This window comes from Melozone crissalis, unplaced genomic scaffold (assembly GCF_028551555.1).
Source record: "Melozone crissalis strain CALT ecotype California unplaced genomic scaffold, PUWL_Pcris_2 ptg000090l_1, whole genome shotgun sequence".
Taxonomy (NCBI): Eukaryota; Metazoa; Chordata; class Aves; order Passeriformes; family Passerellidae; genus Melozone; species Melozone crissalis.
Window position 1 is genome coordinate 4,719,036 of NW_026535867.1, and position 25,890 is coordinate 4,744,925.

General features: G+C 41.2%; 1 protein-coding gene across 1 annotated transcript; it reads left to right on the top strand.

Moving 5' to 3' along the window:
* The first annotated feature begins 305 nt into the window (after window positions 1-305).
* Window positions 306-20,602, top strand: TMEM47 (transmembrane protein 47). Its single transcript, XM_054291336.1, has 3 exons — window positions 306-743; window positions 14,273-14,413; window positions 20,160-20,602. The coding sequence occupies exons 1-3, from the start codon at window positions 518-520 to the stop codon at window positions 20,336-20,338; spliced, it is 546 nt and encodes a 181-aa protein (XP_054147311.1). The 5' UTR covers window positions 306-517; the 3' UTR covers window positions 20,339-20,602.
* The last annotated feature ends 5,288 nt before the right edge of the window (window positions 20,603-25,890 follow it).

Here is a 25,890-nt window from a genome sequence, read left to right on the forward strand (position 1 = left end):
GCCACACCCGGGGGCTGCGGGGCCGCCAGGGCACAGCCGGCGCTTCTCCCACTCCCAGCGCGGCTGAGGCCCCCAGGGAAGCGGGACTTGACGCGAGGCCAGACAAGCGGCTCCGGGCGCCTCCTGCGGCCGCTGAAAGTTCCCCGAAGTCGGCCCCGGCGGGGCGGAGCGGGGCCGGCAGGGGCCGCGCCCCCGCGCCTTCCCCGCGGAGCGCGGCCCGGCCTCCCCCGGCAGGGGCGGGCTCGGGGCGGAGCGCGCCTGGCCGGGCCGGGCCGGGCCGGGCGGCGCCGGAGGGCCGGGGGAGCTGCTGCACCTGATACACCGGGGCGGGAGCGCGGCGGAGGAGGGCGGGAGGGAAGCGGCGCTGCCTCCGCCTGCGAACGCCTCTCGCCGCCGTTAGACAGCGCTGGTCTCGCCGCTTCTCCCTCCGCCCGCCCCTTCTGCGCGGAGCTGGGCTCTCGCTCCTGTTCCCCTCGGGGCCGGCGGCTGCGCGTCCTTCTGGTCTCCCCTGGGCCCCATGGCTTCGGCCGGCAGCGGCATGGAGGAGGTGCGCGTCTCGGTGCTGACCCCGCTGAAGCTGGTGGGGCTGGTGTGCATCTTTCTGGCGCTGTGCCTGGACCTGGGAGCTGTGCTGAGCCCCGCCTGGGTGACGGCGGACCACCAGTACTACCTGTCCCTCTGGGAGTCCTGCCGCAAGCCCGGCAACTTGGACAGCTGGCTCTGCGAGTCGACGCTGAACAGCGGTGAGATTCGGCTGCCCCCGCTGCCCCGCTCCCCTCCGCCGCCAGCCCTTGCTGCTTTCCCCCTCCTCGTCCGCCTCCCGTTCCCTTGGCCGCACCCCGGGCACTGAGAATTCCTTCCCCTCGCCGTGCGCTGGCTGACCCACCAGCATCCCTCGAGCTGCCTCTCCTTCACCCTAGTCTCCTTCGGGAGTGTCCCCGGCCCTTCTGGGGCCAGTCCCCCCGGACCGGAGCAGTGCCCGGGGCCGTGCCCCGCTGCCCCCTCCGGTTCCTCGCCTCGCCCTTTGCCGCCCCGGTCCCCTCCCGCTCCCAGCGCAGGCAGGAGCCCCCTGCCTGCACCTTTGTCCGCCCACCCTCCCTTCCCTTCCGAGCTTCTTCACCTGTCCCCATCCTCCTCCTCCTCCCCGTCCTCCCCAGCCGCCCCGACCCGCATCTCGCCGGCGCTCGGGCTGGGGCGGAGGCGGCGGCGCTCCCGGCGAGCGGCATGTGCGGGAGGGGCAGCGCCGAGCTCGGATCGTGCCCGGCGTGCGGGAGGTGCGAGGCTTCAGTGAGCGAAACGAGTCACATATGGTGGTGACTGCTTCCCTATGTGCCGTGGTACTGTCACAAAAGATCCCGAGTTTGAACTAGTTTTGATCATTTTTTCCGTGGAGAAACTGTTTGGGATCGAGTATCTTATACTGCCCCTCCGCCCCCATGTGAGAAGTCTCAGGTTCTGCAAAGTTGGGGCTTCCTAAACCCAAACCGGTTGCTACTTTGCCCAGAGTGGGGACGCCTGGGCTTGGACTCTCTCCATCACGCCGGGTGTGCTTGTGTGTGTGTCTTTCTCTAGCACGTACTGATCTCCCCATCGTCTTTCACGCTCCTTTGCCTTCATGCCACACTCCCCGTTGTGATTTCTTGATGCTCATTCGTACTTCACCTTTCTAGGTCTTTGATCACAGATTGTTGGTTTTTTTAATGTCATTTCACTATTGCTTGGAGTACTTCAAAACTGGGTTGTGAATGATAAAAACAAGCTGCCTGTTGAATATTTTTCAGTAAATTCTTTTGTAGTGTGATAATTGTTTTGGTTTTCATGGGTGGTTTTATTTACTTTATGCCTGATAGCAACTTCTGGAGCCCCAAGAGAAACACTGGCAAATGCAGCCAGTCTCTCCCCACATCGTTTTTATCCCCATTCCTGTCCACACACATACACTTGCATTGATAAATCATCTGTTTGGATTGCTGTGCTCTTTGGGTAAATCGTGCAGGGACAAGATGTGTGTTTTGGGAGGGAAAGCAAAGGACTGACTATATTCTTGGTGTGTTTTGTTTTCCTGTGTTCTCTAAAGTCCTTGTATAGGTTCTGGGAAATAACTGATCTCAGTTTGAGTTGGAATTACACAGGTTCTTTGCTGCTGTGCTTGTTTTGTTTTTTTTTTGTCGTGTACAGTAATATTTGAGAGTTTAAATGTTGTTTGAGATTTTAAGTAATATAAAATGAATTGTAAAGAAATGCCGGTTTCAGTCAGTTACCAGGGTGTCTGCTCAAAGTTTGGAGCGCTTTCTTTTCCTTCCCTGGTATAAATGGAAATTTATGTAGGAATGTCAGCTTCTACGTGTCTCCTTAGCAACGTGAATCCTTTGCCCCTTCTCCCTGTCTCCTGAAATAGTATCCCCTTGATTACAGAAAGACTTTTCAGATGGCTTGAATGAGAACCTGCTTCCAATGCCCCCCAGCCCCACAAGCTCTGCTGGGCTCCCCCCTCCATCCATCTCCCGTCACGCATGCGTGTGTACAGACACACACAGACACAAAAGTGGGACGGGGAGAGAGGCAGGACAGCTTATGGAACAACATAAAGGGACACTAATCTCTCTTGTTCCTCTCTTGGTCACCTGTCTGTCTGTGGAAGATGAATGGGTGAGGAGGGATAGGAATGAGATGTAGTTTTCATTGGATGCTGTGTGTTGAAAAGCTGGTCTGTCCTCTGCTGGTGCCTTCTTCTATCGTGCACAAATTTCTGCCTATCCAGTTTTATTCAAGTTCCTTGAATGAGCTTTTACCCATTTTCCTCAAATACTTTCCAGTCTAGTAGAGCCAAATTTCAGAAGCTACTGTGGAAGAAGTGAATGGTTGTTTTACTTGAGGTGACTGGGATAAACCCTTCACTTTCCTCGTGCTCAGCAGACAGTACTGCATTCTGACTAGACCTGTAATATGAGAAACTGCACTGTTTTCCTCTTGCCTTTTGCTACTGTGGTACAGTGGCCATTAAAGCCAATGGGAGGGCTCCCACTAAGTTCACCAAGTTGGATTGGGCTCATATTTGAGACCGTCTTGAGCGCTGGCATTAATATTTTAAGTGCACTTTCCGCCTACATTGTGAATCCAGCAAGCAGGATTTTGCAGATAGTGGAGAGCTCCCACAGGGAAAGCTCTTTTAGCTTGATACCAGTGCAGGCAGCTTTGCAGCTAGCTGTGAGAAGCAGCAGCACACACAGGGAAAAAGGCATCTTCACCCATGGTTTTAAGAGATTTACTTCATCATCCCTTGAAGGAGAGCACCTCAAGTGGCACCATCAAGGGCATGCTCACACTAGAAGCTGTTAAAGCATATTCGAGGCTTAATTAAAAACTTCTGTTGTAATTAGATGTAGGACCCCTGACTGCTGTCAGAAGGGCAACTTGGTAGTGGAGAGCAGAAGGAAATGCACGGAGATGGTGGCATTGGCTGTTGTAGCAGGGAATAATCTCATTTTTCCTGGAGCATTGCTAGTGCTTGGAGCACGTGTTCACATTCGTTCTTTCACTGTTCCAATGGCTTTTTTGTAACTTGCAAGTGTTGTTTGCTCACATACTACTTTTAAACTTGTGGAAGTACTTCACAATAATTATGGTTCAATTATGTAAAATAGTGAGTCAAATTAATTTTTTGACATCTGAAAATTATAAAATATCTCATCTTAATTTGCATTTTTTTTTTTTTTTTTTTTTGGAGTCCTTAGGATCTGAGTAAATCTCCCACTAGCAGCAACTTCAGGAGATGAATAACAAAGTTGCCAATGTGGAAAGCTTCATTGCAAAATCTTGAAATTCAGAAAAGCAGTTGTAAAGCTCTGAAGTTTCACCACCTGTCTTGGCATGTAGCTGTTTCCTGTGATCAAAGCTTACCTTGGCTAATGCACAAGTTGTCTTTAGACCCACTGTATTTTAAACTTGTGTGTCTTTAAACAAATTTATTTTTTTAGACCTTATTTGAAATGTACTATAGCTAGTTTGTGATGATTTATTTGCAGATTTATCAAAAGCGATATATGAATATTTATTCCTGTCACAGCATTGAAATTAAATGCATCCCATATAAAACTGTCTGGTATATCTATACCATCACAGGTACTTTTCTTCTTCCTGCAGATTAATAACAGTAAATTTGAATTTTTGCAAGACTGCAGCCACTATGGCTCTTTAAATCAAAGATACACAAATGTAATGTAGAAGAAATAAAGGGCTCCATAGAATCTGACCTGCAGGTGAACATTGTCTATTTTGACTTAAATATGTGTATATGTTATTCATAGAAAACAATGGCTCCTTTGCAGCCTTTCAGTTTATTGTGAAAACAGCACATACAAAAATAACATTTGAATGGTTTTGATTAACTGTATTCATTTTGGTGAATGTGGGGTATATGGCTTTTTTACTTTACAACCTGTGGATTTCTTTATGCAACATTCAGATTTCTTCAAGAATATTTTGCCCTTTTACAACTGCCCATGAGTACTTGAAAAACAAAACATCTCCAGGAAATACATGCAACCGAGTCTCTGAATGTGTATTAAACTTTGTGATGAGCAAACAGTGAAGGTAAGCTTAGCCTGTAGCACAGCGCAGTAAACAAATTGAGTCTAGTTTTATGCTTGTAATTTTGTTCTAATTTGTTCTTAAAATAAAAGCAGCATCAGAGGCTATTCATTCGGTAGCACTTCAAGGGCTTAACCTTAATTACACATTAGATGCAGATATCAGAATTGACATGCCAGAATAGTCTTGGATGGTATCTCCTTGTTCAGAATCTAAGGAGCTGTTCCAAGGGGAAATTGCTAGCTCAAAAGCAGCTTCCTCATTAGAAAATCTGGATCATTGCTCAGATTTGATGTTGACATGTATTTGTAAAAAGCTCAGCAAGGCTGGTAGTTTGCTATAAAATAACAGAAGAATGAATGTGACTTTACTTACCTGAAAAAAGTGGCTCATGCAATCTGAGGAAGAATTAATAAAACATTCCTTCTGGTTTTGAATACTGTAGTCTTTCATTTTGTATATTAACTCTAATAATCATCCCCAGCACTGTATTTGAAGATGGATATAAAATAAAAGCCATACTACTTCACACTCAGTGTCTAAGACTCTGAGCAGGCTGATCTAATTTTGAAGTTGAGTCTGACTTGAAGGTTGGCCCTGTTTGCCATGGGGAGCTGAACTAGGTGACTTCCAGACACCCTTCCCAACCTAAATTATCCTCGGTGATTCTGTGATGACTGACACTCTGTTCATGCCTGATGTCTATCTGGCTTCTTCAAACTGTGCAGAATGCCTTGAATTGGCTTAACTACCCCTCTCAGCAGCCCCTGATAGAATATTTCAAGGAATGCTCCCTCTCTTACAAATGGACCCAAGGCCATGGGAGCAGCAGATCCTGTTCAGTCTGGACCTTTTAGTATGGTGCAAGCTGCCATTGCAGGCACCCTTCTCCAAGCAGTAAGAGACATGGTTAGAGCTCATTTGTGATGTTTCTGTGAGCACCTCACACATTATCAGTGATAATACTCTTAAAAAATAAATACTTGTAGCTATAGTGGGTTATTGCTACTGCTGTTGTTCATTGCAATTTTAAAATCAGTAATGTATCCTGTTGCTTTAAGTTTTGTTTATTAACTATGATGTCCCTGGAGTTAGGGATAATGCAAGAAGTTTTAATATTTGATGAGATTTTTATATTTAGAATTGCATAGAGAGTGGCCTTGCCTCTGCTACTGATTTGTGGCCCAAGATGGCCACATGAGATTCAGAGTAACAGGAGGTTACCTGTAAAGTCCAGCCAGCTCTATTGCTTTATGTATTTCACTTGTTCCACTTAAAGTCATTGTTCTGATGGAAAGTACAACTCAAACTCTTTAAAATGCTAATTGTTTTTCTCAAGGAACAATGGAATGTGTTTTGAAAGTTGCAGAAGATTGCCATTCTTCTGGAAGAACATTGATAACTGTGGAAAATAGTTACTTCCAGTTCCAGTGCAAAGCATAGTATTTCAGATTGCTGAAAAGTAGTAGCTTTTATAGAAGAGGTCAGACATACTGAGCTTACTGTGAAAAGCTTGTATAACACATCTCCCACACTTCTTTCCTAATGGTAGAGTTCTAAGAGTTCCAGGTTTTTGTGAAGTTCTCAAAGTTGTGGGTGTGTGCAGTTGTTTGAGGGATTTTTATTATTTTTATTGAATGAATGAATATACAATAATTAAAATGACATAGTAACAAGCAAATCTCAGAAGAATGCTGTGTATCCAATAGAGGAAATGCCTGAGTACATGCTGTACTATTCTGTGAATGAATTATAGATTACATGATTTTCTGTAATGCTGTGCTTGTCTTCAAGTCCTCTGTTGGCAAAAGTAGTGTGCAATGTGTGTTGCTTATAAATGGTAAAATAAAGATCTATATAATGGCACCATTTAATTTTTTATTTGAAGTTGTGCTGTGTTTAAAGGACTTGGTGATTTTAGAAATAAAGGTGGACCACAGAACAGACATACAACATTCCCCACCCCAACCCACACCTCTGCAAAGTGTATATATTTCATATAAACAAGGAATGCAAGCTTGATTCTTCACGAGAGGTGTGTGTCCATGGGCAGATGAGCAAGCACCTGCTGTGTTTCAGGTTGCTCATGCATCTGCACCCTCCAGGCATTTAGACCATTTTGCTGTCTCGCTGTCTCTTTCACACAGCAGTAGAGTTGCTTGCCATATTTTTACAGATATAACCCAATTGTCCCCTGCTCTCCCAATGGCATCTTTGGGTGGAAGGTGAGGGACACTGTCGCAGACATCTTTTCATGAAAAATCCTTTCCTTAGGATTTTTCCTCCTGAGAAGCTGAGAGACCTCAGGAACAAAATGTAAACAATGATTATCTGCTGCTGTGGAATGCAACAGGTGCATCTGTGATTGGTCTCATAGAGTTGTTTCTAGTTAATGGCCTATCACAGTCAACTGGCTTGGACTCTCTGTCCAAGACAGAAGCTTTTGTTATCATTATTTTCTATTCTTAGCTAGCCTTCTGATGAAACCTTTTCTTCTATTCTTTTAGTATAGTTTTAATATATATCATAAAATAATAAATCAAGCCTTCTGAAACATGGAGTCAGATCCTTCATCTCTTCCCTTCTCCAAGAACCCCTGTGAACACTGTCACAGGACGCTGCTTTCCATGGTGAGGTGAGCAGTCTGCATGGTGGCTGTAGTGGCTGCCTAGTTCTTCCCCCAGACATCAAGCACATCCTTTCCAGGCTGAGGAGGCTAGCTGGGAGGAGAGCACTGGAGCATCCTGCCAGTGGGCTGTTTGTTATCTTGACTGCAATAGTCAACCTCTTCCTCTCTCATCTCAGTTACTGTCATCCTGATTTTTTAAGATTTTCTAAGCCCTCTGATGTTTACATTCTTGTAACAAACTTTCTCACACGCTTTCTGTAGATAACTTACTGTTTTGCATTCTTTCATGGAGGAGGAAAAATTTGATGGACTGTTGGTTTGTCCAGTGTCATTGGAGAGGTGGCGTTTTCACCCTCCAATCCACTGTCACTTTTGGAAATCTATAAATGTTGGAGTCAGAAAATAAACTTCCCTTTTTACCTTGAGAACAGCGGTGTGTCCATGTCGTGTTGTTTTGTGTCTTATAGTGACAAGTTACCTTGCTCTTGAGAAGAAGCCACAGGAGAAGCTCCAGTGAGAGGTCTGCAGGTCTGTAGGGAGCTGCTAAGGCCATTTTCCCTCAAAGGTGGGAGAGCCCTGAGTCTGGGCCACCATCCAGTGATGGTCAGCATTCCTGTGCATCAGGGGAAAGGTGCACCAGCAGCAACAGAGCATTGGAAGGGACCAGTTAAATAAGAGGCTCTCTTGAGCAAGACTCAGTTCTGGGCTTCCTTGTACCTATTTGTTAATGGACCTCATAAATATTTTTGTGCCTTGGGTCTAGCAGACAGAGGAGGGCAGTTACAGCCTGCCCTAGCAATCAGGAAATCCCGCTGGGAAAAGGGAGTAGAGGTGTGAGATTAGAGTCTGGAGCAAGGGCTGGGAAGCAAAGGCCTTGCAGCTTCTGGAAAGCTCTCTAGCCCCTGGGTATGGCAGCTAAGGAGTTCTCTGCCCTTCCTCCTTCACTGGTTGCCTGCCCTCATTATCCATTAGCATTCTGCACCTCTGTAAGACACAGGGTCTGCAGCAGAAAGCTGTTTTTTGGATTTCTCTCTGCTTGTTCTCTTTTTCTTTGACTGATTCTAAGTGACTCTTCACTTGGCATCAGGAACACTAAACCATCCTACAAGCCTCTTGTACAGTAAATGCAAAATGACTGATACCTTATGTGGAGCCTCTGAATTATCCTTAGAAGGCACTTAGGGATTTTGGCACCCAGCATAAAATGCTTAAATTTCTCTTTGGGTGTTGTCAGTGTCCTGGTGAATTGGAGCTATGGGAAAGTCTTCCTGTTGGTCCCATGGGTGTTGTGCAGCACTTGGGTTACCCAGGGCTTTGTCCCACGTGCTGCTGTGTGTGGATAAAGACAGATTTCTTAGGGAAAATGTCATGTTCTTTTTAACATATCTGTGACTTAATGTAGCTGTTTCATTTGTATGAATTTATGGCTTTTAGAAGAAAGCTTTGGAGTAAAGTGAGTTTCCTCAAGCAAATTATGCTTTCAGCCAGAGTTGGCTGGTTTCTGTAGCTCTGGTAATGCTTTTCAAGTGTCTGAGTGACTGGAGTAGCCACGTGCACAAGTAATTTTCCTACTTCAGAAAAATCTTATTCTCAATCCATAAAATAAAAAGAAAAATACAAAAGCCAGAGTATGTCTGTGCAGCAGCCAGCACTAGTAAGCATACTATATTAATCAGTGAACAGAAAATACTTATTTATTGTCATTTTTGTGCAAGGCTCCAATGTGAAAAGCTGTGGCTAGAGCAGTTTGTGGAGGTTTGGTGTGGATCTTGCCAGGAAGCACTTGTGCCTGCAGTGTGCAGAAGTGTCCATTGTGGGATCCCAAAGGACTGCACTTGCAGGCTGGCTCTACAGGAGCAGAGTGTGGAACCCAGGAACTCACAGGCACTTCCCAGCTCTAGCCAGCATCCCCTTCACCCAGGGCAGAATTCTTCAGAGCAGCTCTTTGAACACCATCATCCTGCCTCAGGCTGAGGCTCCAGAGGTGACCTCTGTGGAGTAATTTGATGAGAGACCTTAATGGCCCCTGCTGTTCCTCAGCTTTCCCACAGAACTCGGTGGACCTCCACCTTGCACAGAGGCCTCTGCTCATGATCCTGCTGAAGAAAGAAGAAATCTCATTGATCATGCAACCAAAGCACTTCTAGGAACTAGAGTTTGCCTTTATGTTTTTATATATGTACTACACTTCTCAAACTTTTGTTGGCTATTTGATATCAAAGTTTGAATATGAAGCAATTAGGAATATCTCTAGCTATCCTATTTATTTAAGTTGATTTTTATGATACTCAGTGGGTTACATTTTATTTCTTACGTGTGGGTGCCTCAGGTTTCTCTGCTTCACACATTGTTTCAAAATCATTATTCTTGATTTTAAATGCTTTATTGCAATTTCTTAGAGTATTTTATCTGAGAACAGGTACTTGTTAAATAGAAGCATTGCAATGAATCAGAAAAATTTACTTGAATGTGGTGGTTTTGTTTCTTACCAAGGTTTTATTTTGTTTAGAAGGTCAGGCATTGCCTTAATCATGTAACAGCTGCATGCATTTTGGTACTTCATTCTTTATGAGAAGACTTGGTGAAGAGCTGTTGTATGGAAGAAAGGAATATTTGATTGTTTAAGAAATTAATTCACTTCACATGCACTGTCTGGAATAGCCCTACACACAAATGCTTCACATATTCCACAGTATGTTTCTATGCCCACCACTTCTTCTACTTCTTTTACTTGGTAGAATACCATATTGAAAAAAATATTCAATTTTGGGATACCTTACTGAAAACATGACATCTATACTAGCCTTTTGCATTGATTTTCCATGTATTAAAAAAAGGACCTAGTTATTAAAATAGACATTTCAGGACTTTGATGTGATTTCTTCTTCTTTTATGCCTTTCCCTGATTTTTTTCCTAGCAGCGAAGTATTATTTTGTCCAAGGAATTGAGGAAATAGCACTGCTCGTAATTAAAAATCACAGCTCAAAGCCTTGGGTCATTTCTTGTGGGGAAAGAAGCGAGGAGAGTTAGAAATGTCAGTGTACAGTTGACACTGTGCCTCTGGGTCTCTGAGAAACAGGCAGAATTTCCAAATAGGAAGGAGACCAAGCTGTCCCCCAGAAAGGCACTGACTGTTGTATGAGGAACTAACTGAAAATAAACTCTATCATCATGGTTTGGTGGCTTTTTATTTTTTTTTTAACTGAAGATGGTAATTTTAATAATTTTTTTCACCAAATTTGTATTGAAAATAGATCTCAAGTGCCTAGGTTCTTATTTATATATATTTCCAAATACTGAAGCCCACATCCCCAAACTTATGGGCAGATTGTTACAGTTAAAAATATGCAAACACTGTAATCACTGTCAGAACTGCAGTATATCTTTCTCATGGTTATAGACTCTGGGATGCTTCTTGGGGATTTTCAGACCTAAAAATAGGATACATTAAGTGAGCCTTTTCTTAAGAAATCTCTTGAGTTACCTAATAATTGTCAAAAATGTCTTAATTCTGTTTTGCATGGGATAGGTGGCACTACTAGTGTAGTTCTTAATGTATTGCTAAAATGGTGGAACACTGAAAAAATCTAAAGTTTATCTAAACCAGTGAAGGAAATCTTATTTGGGCATGACATTAGGTCACAGTGCTTTTTCAAATCTAAAAGTTTATTAACATTTCTGTGAGTTTTACTAGTTTTTGTACTAGTTCCTAATATTTTGCTTAGATAATGGATGCGTTGTTTAAAAACCTGTAGTGGTGTACAGTGAAAAAGACTGATGTGTACTCTTCAAGTGTTACCAATTGTGTTTTGAATGCAGAAAAGTAATAATTATCTGTAAGGCCCCATTTTACTTCTGTTATTTCTTATTTCTATCTCTGTGAGAACAAGCAGTCTCACTGAACTGCAGAGGCTCCTGAACTTACAGTTCTTATTAGTAGCTTCTTCGCAAGATTGGTGCATGCCTAGAGGAGATACAAGCATATTTTGGATGCTCTAAAGTAGGTTTATGGTGTTTGTGTTCTGTATACCAGTAGCACTGTGTAACAGAACAATCTCCTGATCCCATTCTGGTGCTGCTGTCCTGTAAATCACTCTTGGGTAGTCTGAGAAACACTGCAGATTTTTTTGTAGAAAAATTCTGTTTCCTCTATGTGTTTATATTATAGATATTTGATTTACAGGATGCTCTGCCTTCAGAGGTAGTGGTTCTTTGGATCTTTATTTTTTTTTGTGTAAAGACCAATGGCCTGGATTTAAAAAAAAAATAGAAGATAAAAAATTGCTGTTAAGTAGAAGACCCATGCAGAAGATTTTTCTTTCATAGTCCACCATAAGCTTTATTTTGTCACCTAATAAATGGCTTTTGGAATTGAAAGTTAACATTTTTCTGAGATGACAAGGAGATTTAAACATGTAGCTACTATGGCAGCCACTATAGGAAAGTTTATTCCTGTATTCTTCATGCACTAATGTCTGACCTTCGCAATGTTCTTCAGCCAAAGTCCCTGCAGCTCCAGGCACAGGCTGGTAGCACTGTGTGCTCCTGTGAAAGGAACTAAAATAAGCAGGCAATTCCAGATGTGCCCAGAGCACAGCGTTCAGTGCCTGGTCCCAGCTGGTAGTGAGGAGCAGTGGGAGCCTTGGTTTTGTCCTGCTGTCAGCATCTCTGAGTAGCTTGTCTTACTCAAGAAATTAATTTTGTTTATTCAAGGCAGTTCTTTTTTAGTTAGGAGTGTAGGTGTCTCCCAACACTCATTTGTCCTTTTACCTCCCACATCAGTGCTATAGTAAGGTAGTTTGTTTATTTTTTAACCTTTCTAAAATCTACATATTTGTCCTGGAAGTTAAACTTTATTCTAACCCTGCACTTATATCATCTTTGCCTAATTTATTATCAGTTTTTTGGTGATTTTTCCAGTGTTGCTTTGGAAAGCAATAAGATGCTTAACCTTTTTTTCCATTTAGCTGCTACTCCAGTGTCATACACATCCCTTTGCATTAGAGTTTGGCACCTGATCAATGCAAAGATAACATTAAGTATTTAATTATTTGTGGTGACTTTCAAAACATTTTAGTTTCTCAGTTTTCCTGTCTGTCCCTTTAATTTATTTCATCAATTTTATGTGTCTTTTAACTTTGGTGTGATATGCATTTATGTGGCTGGTCTTTGTATCTGTGCAGTTTTCCAGTGCAAGGATTCCTTTCATATTGTTCCAAAGTGATCCATTCTCTTTATTTATTTCTGTTTTTATATCTGTAATGCACTTTGCTATTGGAAAAATCCTTTCTAAATCATCAGTACACTAACCTCTTGGTGTTTCTGAAGGCTCATGTTAATATTAAAAACCACTCACTAAAACGTCTCTGTCCAGTCCTAAAATCATATTTCCATCCCAATAGTGATAGTGTAGCAATGGGACACACAACAAACTGGCATTAGAGATTTAGAGATTGCAGGCTGATGATAGAATGAAAGATTGTTCCCAGCCTTGGGGTTTAGTCCAGTAAGAAAACAAGGAGTAAAATATCTTGGAAGGTTGAGTACTTAGTAATTAAATTATTAGTAAAGGACATGCCTGGATTTCTGGAAAGAATGAAAATAAATGTGTGTACTTGCACAAACCCCCCTTTAAAATCACTTTCTTTTCAAGAAATGCTTTTATAGCTCTTCAACTCACTTTCTTCTTCTAATCTCCTTCATCCTTTTTAATGTAATATGTGAGGGCTTTTTTGGTGATAATAGCTGCCAGCATTCCATTCTCAAACTCCACAGCTGCACTGTCTGTATCTTCAGCGGATTAGATTCCTCTTGAAACTGGATCCAATGTTTATTTAAAACAGTGCTTTTTACTCATTCCCAAAAGACTATGTTCATTGTTGTTGTTGTTGTTGTTGTTTTAGTAACCTTAAGATACCTAAATTTAATTTGGAAATAATATTCTTATTTTCTGTGAACTTGGGCATTTTATTCTGAGTATCACGTGACTGGTGGCATTTTCAAAGTAGTGAGATGCAAAGGATCCACAGGCGCTTTTCCCATGAGCTGAATTTATATCATCTTCTTGAACTAGTAAATATTAGTGAAAAGCAGTAAATAGTGGTGATTCTTTGTCTTGATGCTTGCTACTGGAGAGAGGAAAGGTCTTAGATATTCTTTTGGGAAAAGTGACAGCCCAAAGCCTGTGCCTTTCTAAAGTCCCACAGAAACTCCTAAGTTAGATTTTGGATGTTGTACACATGCATCATGGCCATCAGCTTACAAATGGATTCTGATTTATGTGATTTAAGACCGCAAATATTTTGTTTATAACTGCATCCATTATATATCAGAATAACTAGAAAATAGTCTGGGACAAGTGCAGAGGTTGTTTTTGGGGGAAGAAAAACTGACTCTTGAGGATAACTGACATTTTAAAATGGGCTTGAGATTTGACTGGGTCTGCAGCTAATGATTGTTACTGCCTTTATAAATTCTTGACTTCCGGCATCTTTTAGTGCTGTAAAAAAAAAAAATATATTTTTTAAACCTTTGAGCATCTCCTCAGTTTTGTTACTCATACTGTGGCCTTGGTATTTCCCAAGGGACAGGTGTGTATGATGGGGCTTTGTGCATTTCCCTTGCTGTGTCATCCTGATCAGCTCATGCAGAGGTTTGAGTTTCACTCTCTTTTGTGAGAAAGTTACAGCAGACTGAGGGGCAGCTAACACAACACCAGCTAATTCTGAGCCAGCCTCAATTTCTCATTCTAAATTGGGTAAAAACCATGGGACCAAATTACTCAGTTTTACTTGAGACAAAATCCCAACGAAGCCAACTAAGGCTTGAGTAAGCGTGGGAGGTTGTGGCACTTTGCTTCTGAGTTACATCTGCTTTATGAAGGTGATTCACTAATTAGGGGGAAAGGAAATTCAAGGCACAGCTCTTTATTTACTCAAGCCTCAATGCAGCCTCTGTGTTCCTCATATTCTCTTGTTTCTGCCAGGCCTGTGGGCTTGTTTTACTGAAATTATATAATTATTTCTTCCCCTCTTTGTGTTTTTTCCCCCTAGACTGGCAGATAGCTACTCTGGCTCTGCTGCTGGGTGGTGCTGCCATTATTCTCATAGCTTTCCTGGTTGGGCTGATCTCCATCTGCGTGGGGTCTCGGAGGCGCTTCTACAGACCAGTTGCAGTCATGCTCTTTGCTGCAGGTAAGCACTGGCATCATTAAAAACATTTCCTGAGAGCAGCTGAACCTTCATGGAGGGAGATATGCCTCGTTCTGCATACTAATTCAGGGGTGTTTGGTTACTTCTGTCTTAACTCCAGTGAGGTTTCTCAGGCTGTAAGTTCTGCACAGCATTAATCATTTTTGCAGTCGCACTATTATTAGTTCATAAACAATTATTTATTTGCATTATATTTATTATTTTATGAAGTTCATGCAGCAGGAGAAACTACAGAGGATAAATCTTAAAATACCGTTTTTAATCTGTGACTTTGTGCTGCTTGATGTCCCCATTTTTATTCTTTGTGCAAAGCCATTTTTATTTTAATGTTCTCTCTTTTGCAATTTTAAAACATGGAAATTAATACTCAAAGGTGAGCCCTGGAAGCTCTACATGTGAAAATAAATAGGATTATCTTTCAAGGTGTTTATATATGTCCCTGTGCCATAAGGAATTAATTTTGTTGTGTCATCTCGCTTGGTTATTAATTTAACAAGCTGTCACAGTGCAGTCCCTGTTTGGCTTTAAAAACACACAAAATGGAACAGTTTATATAAACTATCACAAAATCTTAAGGGAGACCTAAGAATCTGAATTGTCTGTAAGACTGGTCCAGTGAGGTACAATTAAAATATCAAATCATCTCCTTTTATATATATTCTGGTGCTTTGGGGCTTTGTCAGCACGGATGTTTCAGATTCTCCTGAGACTCACCAACCGTGGTTTGCCTTCATCCTGTCACTCACATCTGCATTGGAGCCAGCAGCTTAAGCCCCTTCTGAAGCCCATAATGAAGAGGATGACAGAACCTTTGGGATGTATTAAAAAAAGCCACTTAGAGGGAGGTGAGAGGATGAGAATGTGGGATTGGAGGAGTTTGGGATGAAGCAGAGCTCTGGGAAGGCTCCTGCTGCCCCCTGCTGATAATATTGCCTTGATGGAACCAAGCCCTTCAAGATGCACTTCTATGTGCTCAAGCCATTCCTAGATTGCATTTCATTTGCTTTTAGGAAATTAAAGCAACCTAGGATCAGATTACCTGAGTGGAAATCATCTGGTTTTGTTCTATGTGTTGCATTGCTTGCTTGGTTAAATGAATAAAGGCACTGGTTAAATGAATAAAGGTACTGGTACTTAAATTTAGTGTTAATTCTGAGGTTTATAAGGTATGCTGGGCAGTTAGCTTTGAAGGAAATGGGGTTATATAATTTCTATAGTGGTTTCTTGTTTGGCCTTTGGCTTCATTTCTCATAACATCGTGTAGTAACTTGGCAATTATTCAGCCATACATGCCTGTCTTGCTGTGTTGCTCATTCAGTAGTTAAGTTTGTACTAAAAAAAGAAATGGCTTTCCACAAGACAAGATCTCCTCAAATCCTACTGTTTCTCTTCATGTGCTCTCCTCTGCATAAAATTGCTTCTAGTCTTTACTACAAAAGGTTGATGGTGAAGGCTTTTAATGCTTACTTGAATGTAAGAGGAAATTAAATTGGTTCTTTAGCTTTTGATGGTGTTTACATCTTCCCTTTGCCTCTGTGTGTGTGCATGTGCATTTTGAGCAGCCATAACCTGAAGCATATTGGAGGAGAGATGATGAGTCCAAGACAACCTGCCCCAGTCTTCTTCATTATCTAGCAAATCTGAGGAGAATCCTTTCAGGATTTGACACTTACATTGTTAGAAGACATTTCCTACAGATTTTATCTTTGATGTCAGCAATTGTAGAGATTAATATGGATGATGTATCTTGAAGGAATTATGGAAAGAATCCCTCACTGAAGAGGGGAAAGTTAAATTGTAGCAGTTTGTGCCTTCTGCAGCTTTCCATGGATTCAAGCCTTCATCTGTGGATTTCACAAACCTTTCAGGATAAACACCACCCTGACCTGTGAATGTGCTGGCAAGACCAAATATTCTGTGTAACTCTGCTTGGGAGTCTATCAGCTGCCTCTGGAAAAAGGGCACAGTATGAATTTCCCACAGACATTTAATGATGTGTGGGTGTTGGGTAGAAAAGGTCTCTATGTGGAAGAAAGGACAAAATGGAAAAGTTATTTCCAGGTGCTTTATAAGATTCTAAATAGTTGGCTCCAGGCTATTTTTTTTCCTTCAAGTTTTGATTATTTTTTTTTCCCCTCAGCTTCAGGTTTCAGTTAGCAACTCTGTAGGTGAGTGAGAAGATTGACTAGGACAGGAAGAGATGACAAAGAAAGGGACCAAAAAACCCAAAATTCAACCTAGATGCTGAAAATAAGCCAGCAAGTAATGAAAAGATGTGAATGTGTCTTCCTAGAGCTGACAGTATGTATTTTAATGTTGAGAACTAGAGGAACACCTCAGGTGGTGAAAAAATGTGGAGGAGGCAGTTGCAGGAAATCTTGCATGGAGCCACCTTGGCTCATGTGCCTCTGTGCTCTAGTGGAGTCTCCAGCTCATGCACCTGCTGGGTGTCTTAGAGCTCATGAATCAAACTGGCCCTCAAAGTGCAGGCTCACAAACCTGTCAGTGCAGGAGTTTCATGATGCACTTACTGTTTAACTAAGTGCTAACCAAGTCTAACTTAGGGGCAGAAATAGGAAGTGTGCTTGCTGAAAGTCCATAAAAGAAACAAAAGAAAAAGTAAAGATGCTTGCCTTTTGGTGCTGTTTCAACAGTTGTGACAGTGTTTGGAAGACTATCCTGGTGACATTAGTGAGCTTTTAATGCATTTCACAAGGTGCTTTTCCATGCAAGATAGGGAAAACAGTGGCTAAGTGAAAAATATTACAGGTAGGAGAGTAATATAAAATGGTGGCAGATAATAACTGAAGAATACTTAAGGAGGTATCTTTTAATTCTGATAGAAAGAGCACAGTTAGATTTCATCCTTAGTTCTGTGCTATCACCTATTTTCATAATGATAGAATGAAAGTTTACTTGTCAATTTTACAATGGAAGTAGGAAAAATTGCGAAAACATTGAAAGCCAGAATTTGATTTCGTGAAGTTGATGGAACGGTCTGAAAAAGTAGGACTGACTCCAGTAGAATGTAGTTCAGGTTGCTACAGGGCAGCAAAAAGAGCCATAAAATCAAAGAAATACTGTTGGGGAGAATACTCTTTAGGTTATGTGTTCCAATCTCCTTTTTGAGGCAGCATGGTCTCTAACAATGACAGCTTTGTCTGGCCCAGTTTTGAAGAAATTCAGGCATGAAGATGTCACAGCCTTTCCAAGCATGTTGTCCTGGGCCCTTGCTGCCCTCCTTATGATACTGTTTTCCTTGTTGATGTCCATCCTGAATCTCTGAGATTAGTGTCCACTCTCATTACTGCCAGCTTGCCTGGCACTGCACAGAGGAATTTTTTTTTCCTGTCATTGTTGCAGCTACTTTTTCAGGTAATCTTTAAAACACTCAGCACTGATTAATGAAGTGCTTTACTCATCTGAAATGAGCAGGAGGTAGAGAACAGAAGTACAGAACTTATTAGCCAGCACCAGCATTTTCATAATTACAGATAAATTAGAAAGCCACATCATAAGTGGGTTTTTTGATGTCAAAATTTACAGTCAAACATTTGTACAAAGAAAAAAAAAGATGACTGAAATTATATTTTCCTACTTTTAAAGCATTTCTTATGATTTCTGCGTGTTTAATATGATGAGTATGTATAATTGCTTATATTTCATGTGAATGGAATAAAACCAGTATTCCTGTTCCTATATTGCAAACATCATAGTGCTTCATAAAAATGTGTCTACATTTGAAGAGAACAATCAAGTTTGAGATTATCAGTCTTCTCTGAACAGCATTTGAGTTGCAAATTTTTAAAGATTTCCTTTGCAGCCCGTTTTTTCTACAGGAAAAGACTTGTGCTTCTGAAGAAGGATAGTAACACACTTCCCTTAGCAGGAGTTCCTTTAAATCCATTAGAAATAAATCAGAAGTTGCAGGCATTGCTTTCAACATCTTTTGGGGTCATGCTGGTCATTTCTCATAACTTTGCTGACTGCTGTCTCTAGCTTGCACAGCTCCCTACCTGCACTACAGGGAAAAACACTGACAGAAGGCAAAATCAGTGCAAAGTGATGACAGTGCTGTGGAGGGTGGCTGCTCCCACCAGGCACTTGCTGCCAGCGCTTGCTCTGAGTTCTGCAATAGCAAATCTGGATCAATAGTAGGGAAAGCTGGAACCCTCACTATGGAAATGTCAAAAAACCCTCTTGTGTGTGTGTTGCTGCTTTAGCAACATGTTCCTCTTCCAAGAGAATCACTTTTTTTCGGTTGTGTTTTGACAAGTCCAATCTGTAGATTGAAATTAAGCATACTTCATATGTTACAGTGAGGAAGGTGGAGACTTCCTTGGTTTGCACTTGACACAGACACACATGGAGCAGCTTCTGCACTGACTCAGCAGAGATGCTGCATCCCCAGTGCAGGAAGGCACTAAAGAAAAACTCATATATTTCCATACATTTTCAGAAATCCTTTCTGACCTTGAATGGTCTTAAAGATGTGTCTAAAAGCTGAGCATATGTTGAGGTGCTTTTGGATGTAAAGATGCTCTCATTATACAGAACTAGAATGCATAATCTTTTCATAAGAGTAGGTGCTTTTCCCAGTGTAGCCTGCCAGAGTTTCTTGAATGTTGCACAGTATTTTGGGAGCTGACAGACAAAAAATTATATTCAAATGGAATAATATTAAATAATACTTCAATAAGTGTAGAATTAAATAAAAGTCCTGAGGATTTTGATATCCACATTACAAAATCCACTGTGCAAACATTATTCAGATTTTCTGTCTCAAGTAAGGGTCCCAGGACTACTCTGTAGGCTAAGGTGGATGAGCTGAAATTTCCAGTGAGTGTCTTACAGAGTTTTATCACTGAGGTTCTGATGAACATGGGGTATGATCTCCCCACACCAGCCCTGTCCTCAGGACAGGTGAGCATTTGTCTCCAGGGCTAATGAAAGGGGCCACTTGGGCAAGGGTGTGTGTGTGTGAGTGAAATGGCCAATGTGTGTCTGTGGATCTCAGAGGCAGTGCCATAGGAAGTATTGATTTTGAAGCTTTTAATGTTTCGGATTTGACCTATTTTATTATCTTCTTTCATCAAACAGTATTTCTGACCCATCCCCTAAATTCATAATAGTTTGCTGGCTTGAAGTTTAGTGACTGATCAAATTTTATAGTTTCCTTGGTATTCTGTGCAAGAATGTCATTAATTCTGCTTACAGAACACAGTAATGAATATGAAATGTGTGATTCACTGAGTCTCTGCTGAGCACAAGTATATATCACCTATGACAATGAATTATTTCTAGGCTAAGTAAATTATTTGATTCTCAGCAACATTTCTTAATACGTATTCTTGCTCCTCGTTTTGACTTATTTATAATGGCAATAGAACAAGTTTTGCTGTTATGGAAGGAGTAATGACTGCAAACTCAAATACAAAGGAGAAACAGAAGAGAATTTGGGAAATACTACTCTCACTGTTTATTTTATGGACATTTGAAGGATCATCATTGTATCACAGCAATAATATTTGTTGATCAGCCAGGGAGTATGGAAGAGCTGCTCTGTTCTTTGTGAATGAAATGAAGGTGATTTAAAAAGGGCAGCACTTAAAAGCTAAAAATCTCCAAAGGTATTTTAAATGTGAATTTCAGTTATTTGATATTTTCTTTGTTTTAGGGAAGCAAAATAAGGCTTCTTCTGACATTTGTATTTTTTTTTCTCTTTCAGTTGTTCTCCAGGTCTGCAGCTTAGTCCTCTACCCAATCAAGTTCATTGAAACTGTCAGCTTGAAAATATACCATGAATTCAACTGGGGATATGGCCTGGCATGGGGTGCAACTATATTTTCATTTGGGGGTGCCATTCTTTATTGCCTGAACCCTAAGAACTATGAAGACTATTACTAGAATCATTTAATGAAAAGAAAAATTAAAAAAAGGATTACCCCATCTTTTCTAGCTCACAGTTTTTTTAGAACACTTGTGGAGCACCAAACAGTCTGCTCTGTTGATAAAATAGCCTTTGCCTTTTGGGTGTGAACACTGTAACCAGCTTTTACAACCATTTAGAAGAACTGCAAACACTAGGATTGCTGATATTTCATAGGCAGATGCTGCAAGCTGCTGATACATAAACTTCATTTTTCCTGACAACAAGCAAAAGGATCTACGTGACAGCGATCATTGTGAGAAAACTAGTTGGAATGAGAATGCAATGCCAGCATCTGCTATTGCCTTCAGGGGAGCAGCTGGTATGGGCTCCATTTAGAAGTTTCCCTGTATCATAGAGGATTCAGATGTCTGATAAGCAGGCAATGGCATCGTGTACAATAGGCTGAGTTGGTCCCTTGTTACTTGCTCAAAAACGCTCTTAAGGAATTAGTTGCAAGGGACTGTGTTGAGGGCAGTGAATGTAACTGGTTAATGACTTGTCTAATATCTGCATTCAACAGTCTGCTGGTAGAATAATTTAAAAAAAAGAAAAACCCAAACAAGCCACCAACCCACACAGGATTTCATGAATTAGTAATCGACATCACCGTGCCAGCTGTAGCAGATTGTTGAAGGAAGTCCAAACCCAGAGACATGTGCTTCTGACTGTGTAGTTGGAAGTTGTCTCAGCTCTCGGTGTTTTGCTGGAGGGGTGAAGATAAAGGGGAATAGAAAAAGACCTGTTCTGTCCCTGGGACATCTAAAATGTGTGAATGAATTGCAGTTGTCCTGAGTAACCATTTAACTTGCAAACATTGTCATGAAACGAATGCATATGGAACAAGTTCAGTTATATTTTTGAAAGGTATTTGTTAGAATAAATGAATATATATAATGCAAATATATATGCAGAGGGAGAGAAATGATTCATCCTAAAATTGTAAAATGAGCTGTGATGCAGTGGTTAAAATACTAATTTTGTACACATTCTTGAAAGTCTTGGATTGGTACCCCCAATTTTGATTGGTGTTACAAAATAAACACACAATGGTTTGTCTTCTGTATATGCCCTTGTACAGACTCTGTGTTATGGGAAATGCTTAAAAGTTCACATCAAGTTAAAGTAGAACTGGACAAAAATAACTTCTTGCTATTCCATATGTAATATAGTACTTGCTAAAAATTCTTTTCCAAGAGTGTTGCAAATTGAAAAACTGCCATTTTTTAAAAATCTGGTTAGGTTGTGAGTGTCCCTGATCATCAAGATTACAGCTGAGACCCTATCATGTCCACATTAAAACATTAGCACTTCAGGAGGTAATCTCTTGTTTTTAAAAACTGTGTTTCTAATGGACTTTTTGGTGATTATCTACATCTGATTACTCCTTGCCTAGTATGTTTCCCATTTAAAACAGCCAGAGACTGTACTCATGAAATTAAACCCAAGATAAAATAGGGAGAACCTTCACATGAATTTAATCCGCATCACTTTTATTTTTGTTTACAATTTGCTTATTTGGATATTTTCAATTAATTATAAGCATATTTTTATACAATTGTAATCTTTAGAAATACCTATTTTTTTTAATGGAGAAATTTAAAATATATTCTCTGTGGACCTCTACACAAGCAGATATGCTGGGGTTGCACATCCACCTCCACACAAACGGTTTTGCTGGTTCCATGGAAAAGGCTCCTGAATTACTGGGTGTTAAGATGGCATCTCTTGTGTTTCTGCTGGGCCACCATCTCCAGGGTGCTGAGAGTCTGCAATGACCACAGGGCTGCCTTTAGGAGGTCACTGTGCAAGTATTGCTGGCTTGTGGAGATGGTTTATAAAACTCTGGCACACTCTGGAGTTCAGTCTTTACTACTGTGGTAGAATACGCAGAATCAGCAGTGGTGATTAATTAGATTAGATGGAGCAAAATGACAGCTTGACATGGAAGGGACTGCATGGCAATGCCTGGAGAACAGAAAGGATGGGAGGAAAACTTGGCTCCAGTTATTTCACAGGCACCAAGAGAGCATTTGTAACTCTGCTTTATTTCCTGAGACTGACTTGAGGCGGATATTCAGTATATAGTTCACTCAGTATCTTTCTGAACAGCTGTGTAGTTCTGCTTTTATTTAGCAGCATGGAGAACATTGTAGTTTGGCATGGGAATTAGATTAGTGCAGAGAAGCCCACTGTGAGAAGATGTCTGTACCTTTCTAAGGAGATGGTGTTTTGGGGCCAGCATTGTGGCACTTGTCTCTGCTGACAAGAAGGTGCAATGCTGAACCCACATCGTAGCCACTAATTTATCAAATTGTTTTTCTTTATGTAGAGTTTGAGTGAAAGCAGCTGCCAGGCCTAAGGCAGATGCAAATGAATGGTGTGTGCTCTGCAAGCCACTGGCTGTTAAGGTGAAAGGCGTTCAGGAACAACAATTTACAAATGTGAATGCCTAAAGACAAGGTTCTTGATTCACAGTTGAGTCAAAGATCTGATTTTCAGTCCCAATGTCTGCTTTTTCTCTTGAAGGTGATGCAGTCTACTAGAACCCACCTCAGACTCCTCAGGACCTTTGTGTTTGGGCATTCAGTATGTGGATTTAGGTACCTACCTTTAGCTTAGGTTGCTACTGCAGTGTCCTTTTTTTTCCTCTTTACCATTGCAAATTTTGGCAAGCATTCTGTTTCTCAGAACAGAACTAAAGGTAAATGCAACTTTGTGCTGATTCTTGGGGGTTTTTTTAGCCACAAAAAAGATGCAAGTCTGTGTCCTGAGTGTACGTATGACAAATTAATAATTTTGTATGTTGTGCTTGTGTCATGTCACCATTATTTCAGTTGTTTGACTTTATCTCACTGGCAGAATGATTCTCTCCCACAACAAATCCATTTTTTTCTTCCAAATATATATGAATAAATATATATATATATATATATAGCAAACTTGCAAGCAGGGCTAGTTATTTGTATTTTTTAAGCTTAAGGTATACCGTCCGGTGCTGACAAATACCCAGCACCTCTTCTGGATTTCTTGCACAACTTCGTTTAGCTTTTGTAAATTTTAAAAACAAATATAGAGAGACCTATGTGTTTGAAATATAAATGATATATATGGATTAGCATGTAACTGTATATTATTAAACATGCAATGAACTGACTGGTAAGTGAAGTCTAATCTTATGGCTAGCAATGTAATTTATTCAGACTGTATTTTTGTACAGCGCAGTGCACACTAACCTATTGCCTCTGTGTCCTCTATAATGCCTAAAACTGTGCCTAGAAATTTCATTTATGTCTTTCAAAGAAAAGAAAAGAGATGATTAAATGCTTCATGTTGTTGATAGTATTGGTTTTTCTGATGTTGTTCTTTATTTATTTTTGAGAAGTGTATGGTATGTTTATTAAATGAATCCATCAAAATATGGTTCGTTTTAAATGGTCATTGTTAGCAGGGAAAGACTGATTTTTTTTTTTAATCTAAACTTTTAAGTTTGTGGTTTTAATACCATTTCTGCATTTCACGATTTTTGTAGCTTACATAAAGTTTTATGTGAAAAAGTAACTGAAATAAAAAAAATTGTTACACTAAGAAAATGTCCCTGTTTGGCTCTGAATAGAAGATGTATGCAGCTCAGGTGGTGTGGTTTACTGAGGAGGAACAGGCTCCTTAGGCTAATGAATATTCCTGGTATTCAGTTAATTACATGCTGAAGGAATCTTATCAAAATACACAGAGGGAGAGATGGAGGGGTGTCATTGGCAGGTTCCTGTATCTCACCTGGCCATAAAGCAATAGCACAAGGTGCGTTTCTGGGTGTAACAGAGTCCACACTGCCTTTATAAAGATGCAAGTATTGTAACATCAGAAAACCAAATGCTTTAAATGTAAATAACAAAGTCATGTGTTGAAATGGGAATCTGTACTTAGCACCTTGTTTCAGTGGGGGAATTTGTTCATTATATACAGGTTTTGTTCTTGAATTTCCAATAATTGATACTCTGTCTATTTTGATTCTGAAAGCTGTGCTACTCTTCATTGTGAAAAAACACAGTGATTTGAACATGAAAGGTGGTGTTGCAAAAAAAGGAAAGCATGTTTAAAGCACTAAGGACATGATACTGTGTTTTTTGTACTATTGAGTAATGTATCCACTGCATCACTGAATAGTAGGGGTGCAGCAATCTGAGGCTGCCAGCAGAAACCAAGAGCAGAATGGGAGGCAAAAGCCTTACTTGGCTTCAGCAGATGAGTGCTGAGTACAGGCACAAGGATGGGTGCCCAGAGTGGAAATCAACTCACAGGAAAGGAACTCAGAGCAGGGAACAAGCATGACAGGGGTGAACAAGGATGGGAGGTGTCTGAAGCTTTGTTTTCCTCTGAAATGCATTGAGAGAGGATGCTCATAGGGAACCATGAATCCACTGGGATTGAGAGATCAAGTCAGGGGTAATGAAAGGTATATTTCTTGAAATATGCATTAAAAGTCTTGTAGTTGTGGCTTTAGGGGGCACATTACCCAAGGGTTTGACCTTGTTTTAATGCCCAAATTTTAGCTAATTTGTGTTCTTAAGTATTGGCACAAGGTCTTGCATTCGCCTCCGTCTCTCCAATGAGAGAGGAGGTAATAATTCAGCACTTCTCTGTCAAAGCTGCTGAATAGTGGTGTAACTCAAAACACCTGGAGTGGGAGTATTGGGACAGGCAGCTGAACTGTTTTGGGTACCTGATTGTGGTTATTTGAGGTACCATGCATGTTAGGTCACACTTATGGGTCTGTAAAAGAGGGCAGCAGGGAGAGAAGTTTTCTTTTTACCCTCAGCACTCTGAGGGATCTAATCCTCTGCTGAAAGGAGACTGCCCTTCCCTGCAGGCAGCCAGGTGCGGGGAAGGATTTGGAGTTGGGGTACAATAAACAACAGGAGCACACTGGCCCAGGTCAAGGTGACAGACACCTGGGAGAAGTAAGTGACCTTCCTGCCTGTGGAGCTGAGCCTCAAGGGTCACAAAGACACACAAAAGGTCTTAGTTTCAATCCCCTGAGGGGAACTGGACAGCAAAGCAGCTTTGGAGGCTTTTGTGAGCTGAAACCCTTGATGCATTCCCACTGAATGTGAGCTCCCTGTGGTGCTTTTGCCCTTGTGGGTGCCTTTGGCCATTGTGGACCTTGTGAGAGCTCTGTGCACTGCTCTGTGCCCCACTGATAGAGCCCTGTCCCACTGTGCTGGGACACTGCAGCTGGACAGGACGTGGAATGGTCTGGGATGCTCCTCAGCCCTGCCACAGATCAGGATCCCACAGATGAAGATTAGATGCAGGCAGCTGGGACTCCTGGTGAATGTGAAACCAGCTGGAACTGAGATAAATTGTAACAGTACCAAGAGGTACAAAAGATTTTCTGCAGCGAGAGAAGCCTTGGTATATAACAATGATGAATGGATTCATAAATGCCCTCCTCAATATGCGGAGTTCTTTCTGACTCAGAGCTGCTGTGGGCTTAAAATACCTTTGTCTTCATGTTGGTGTCACAGGA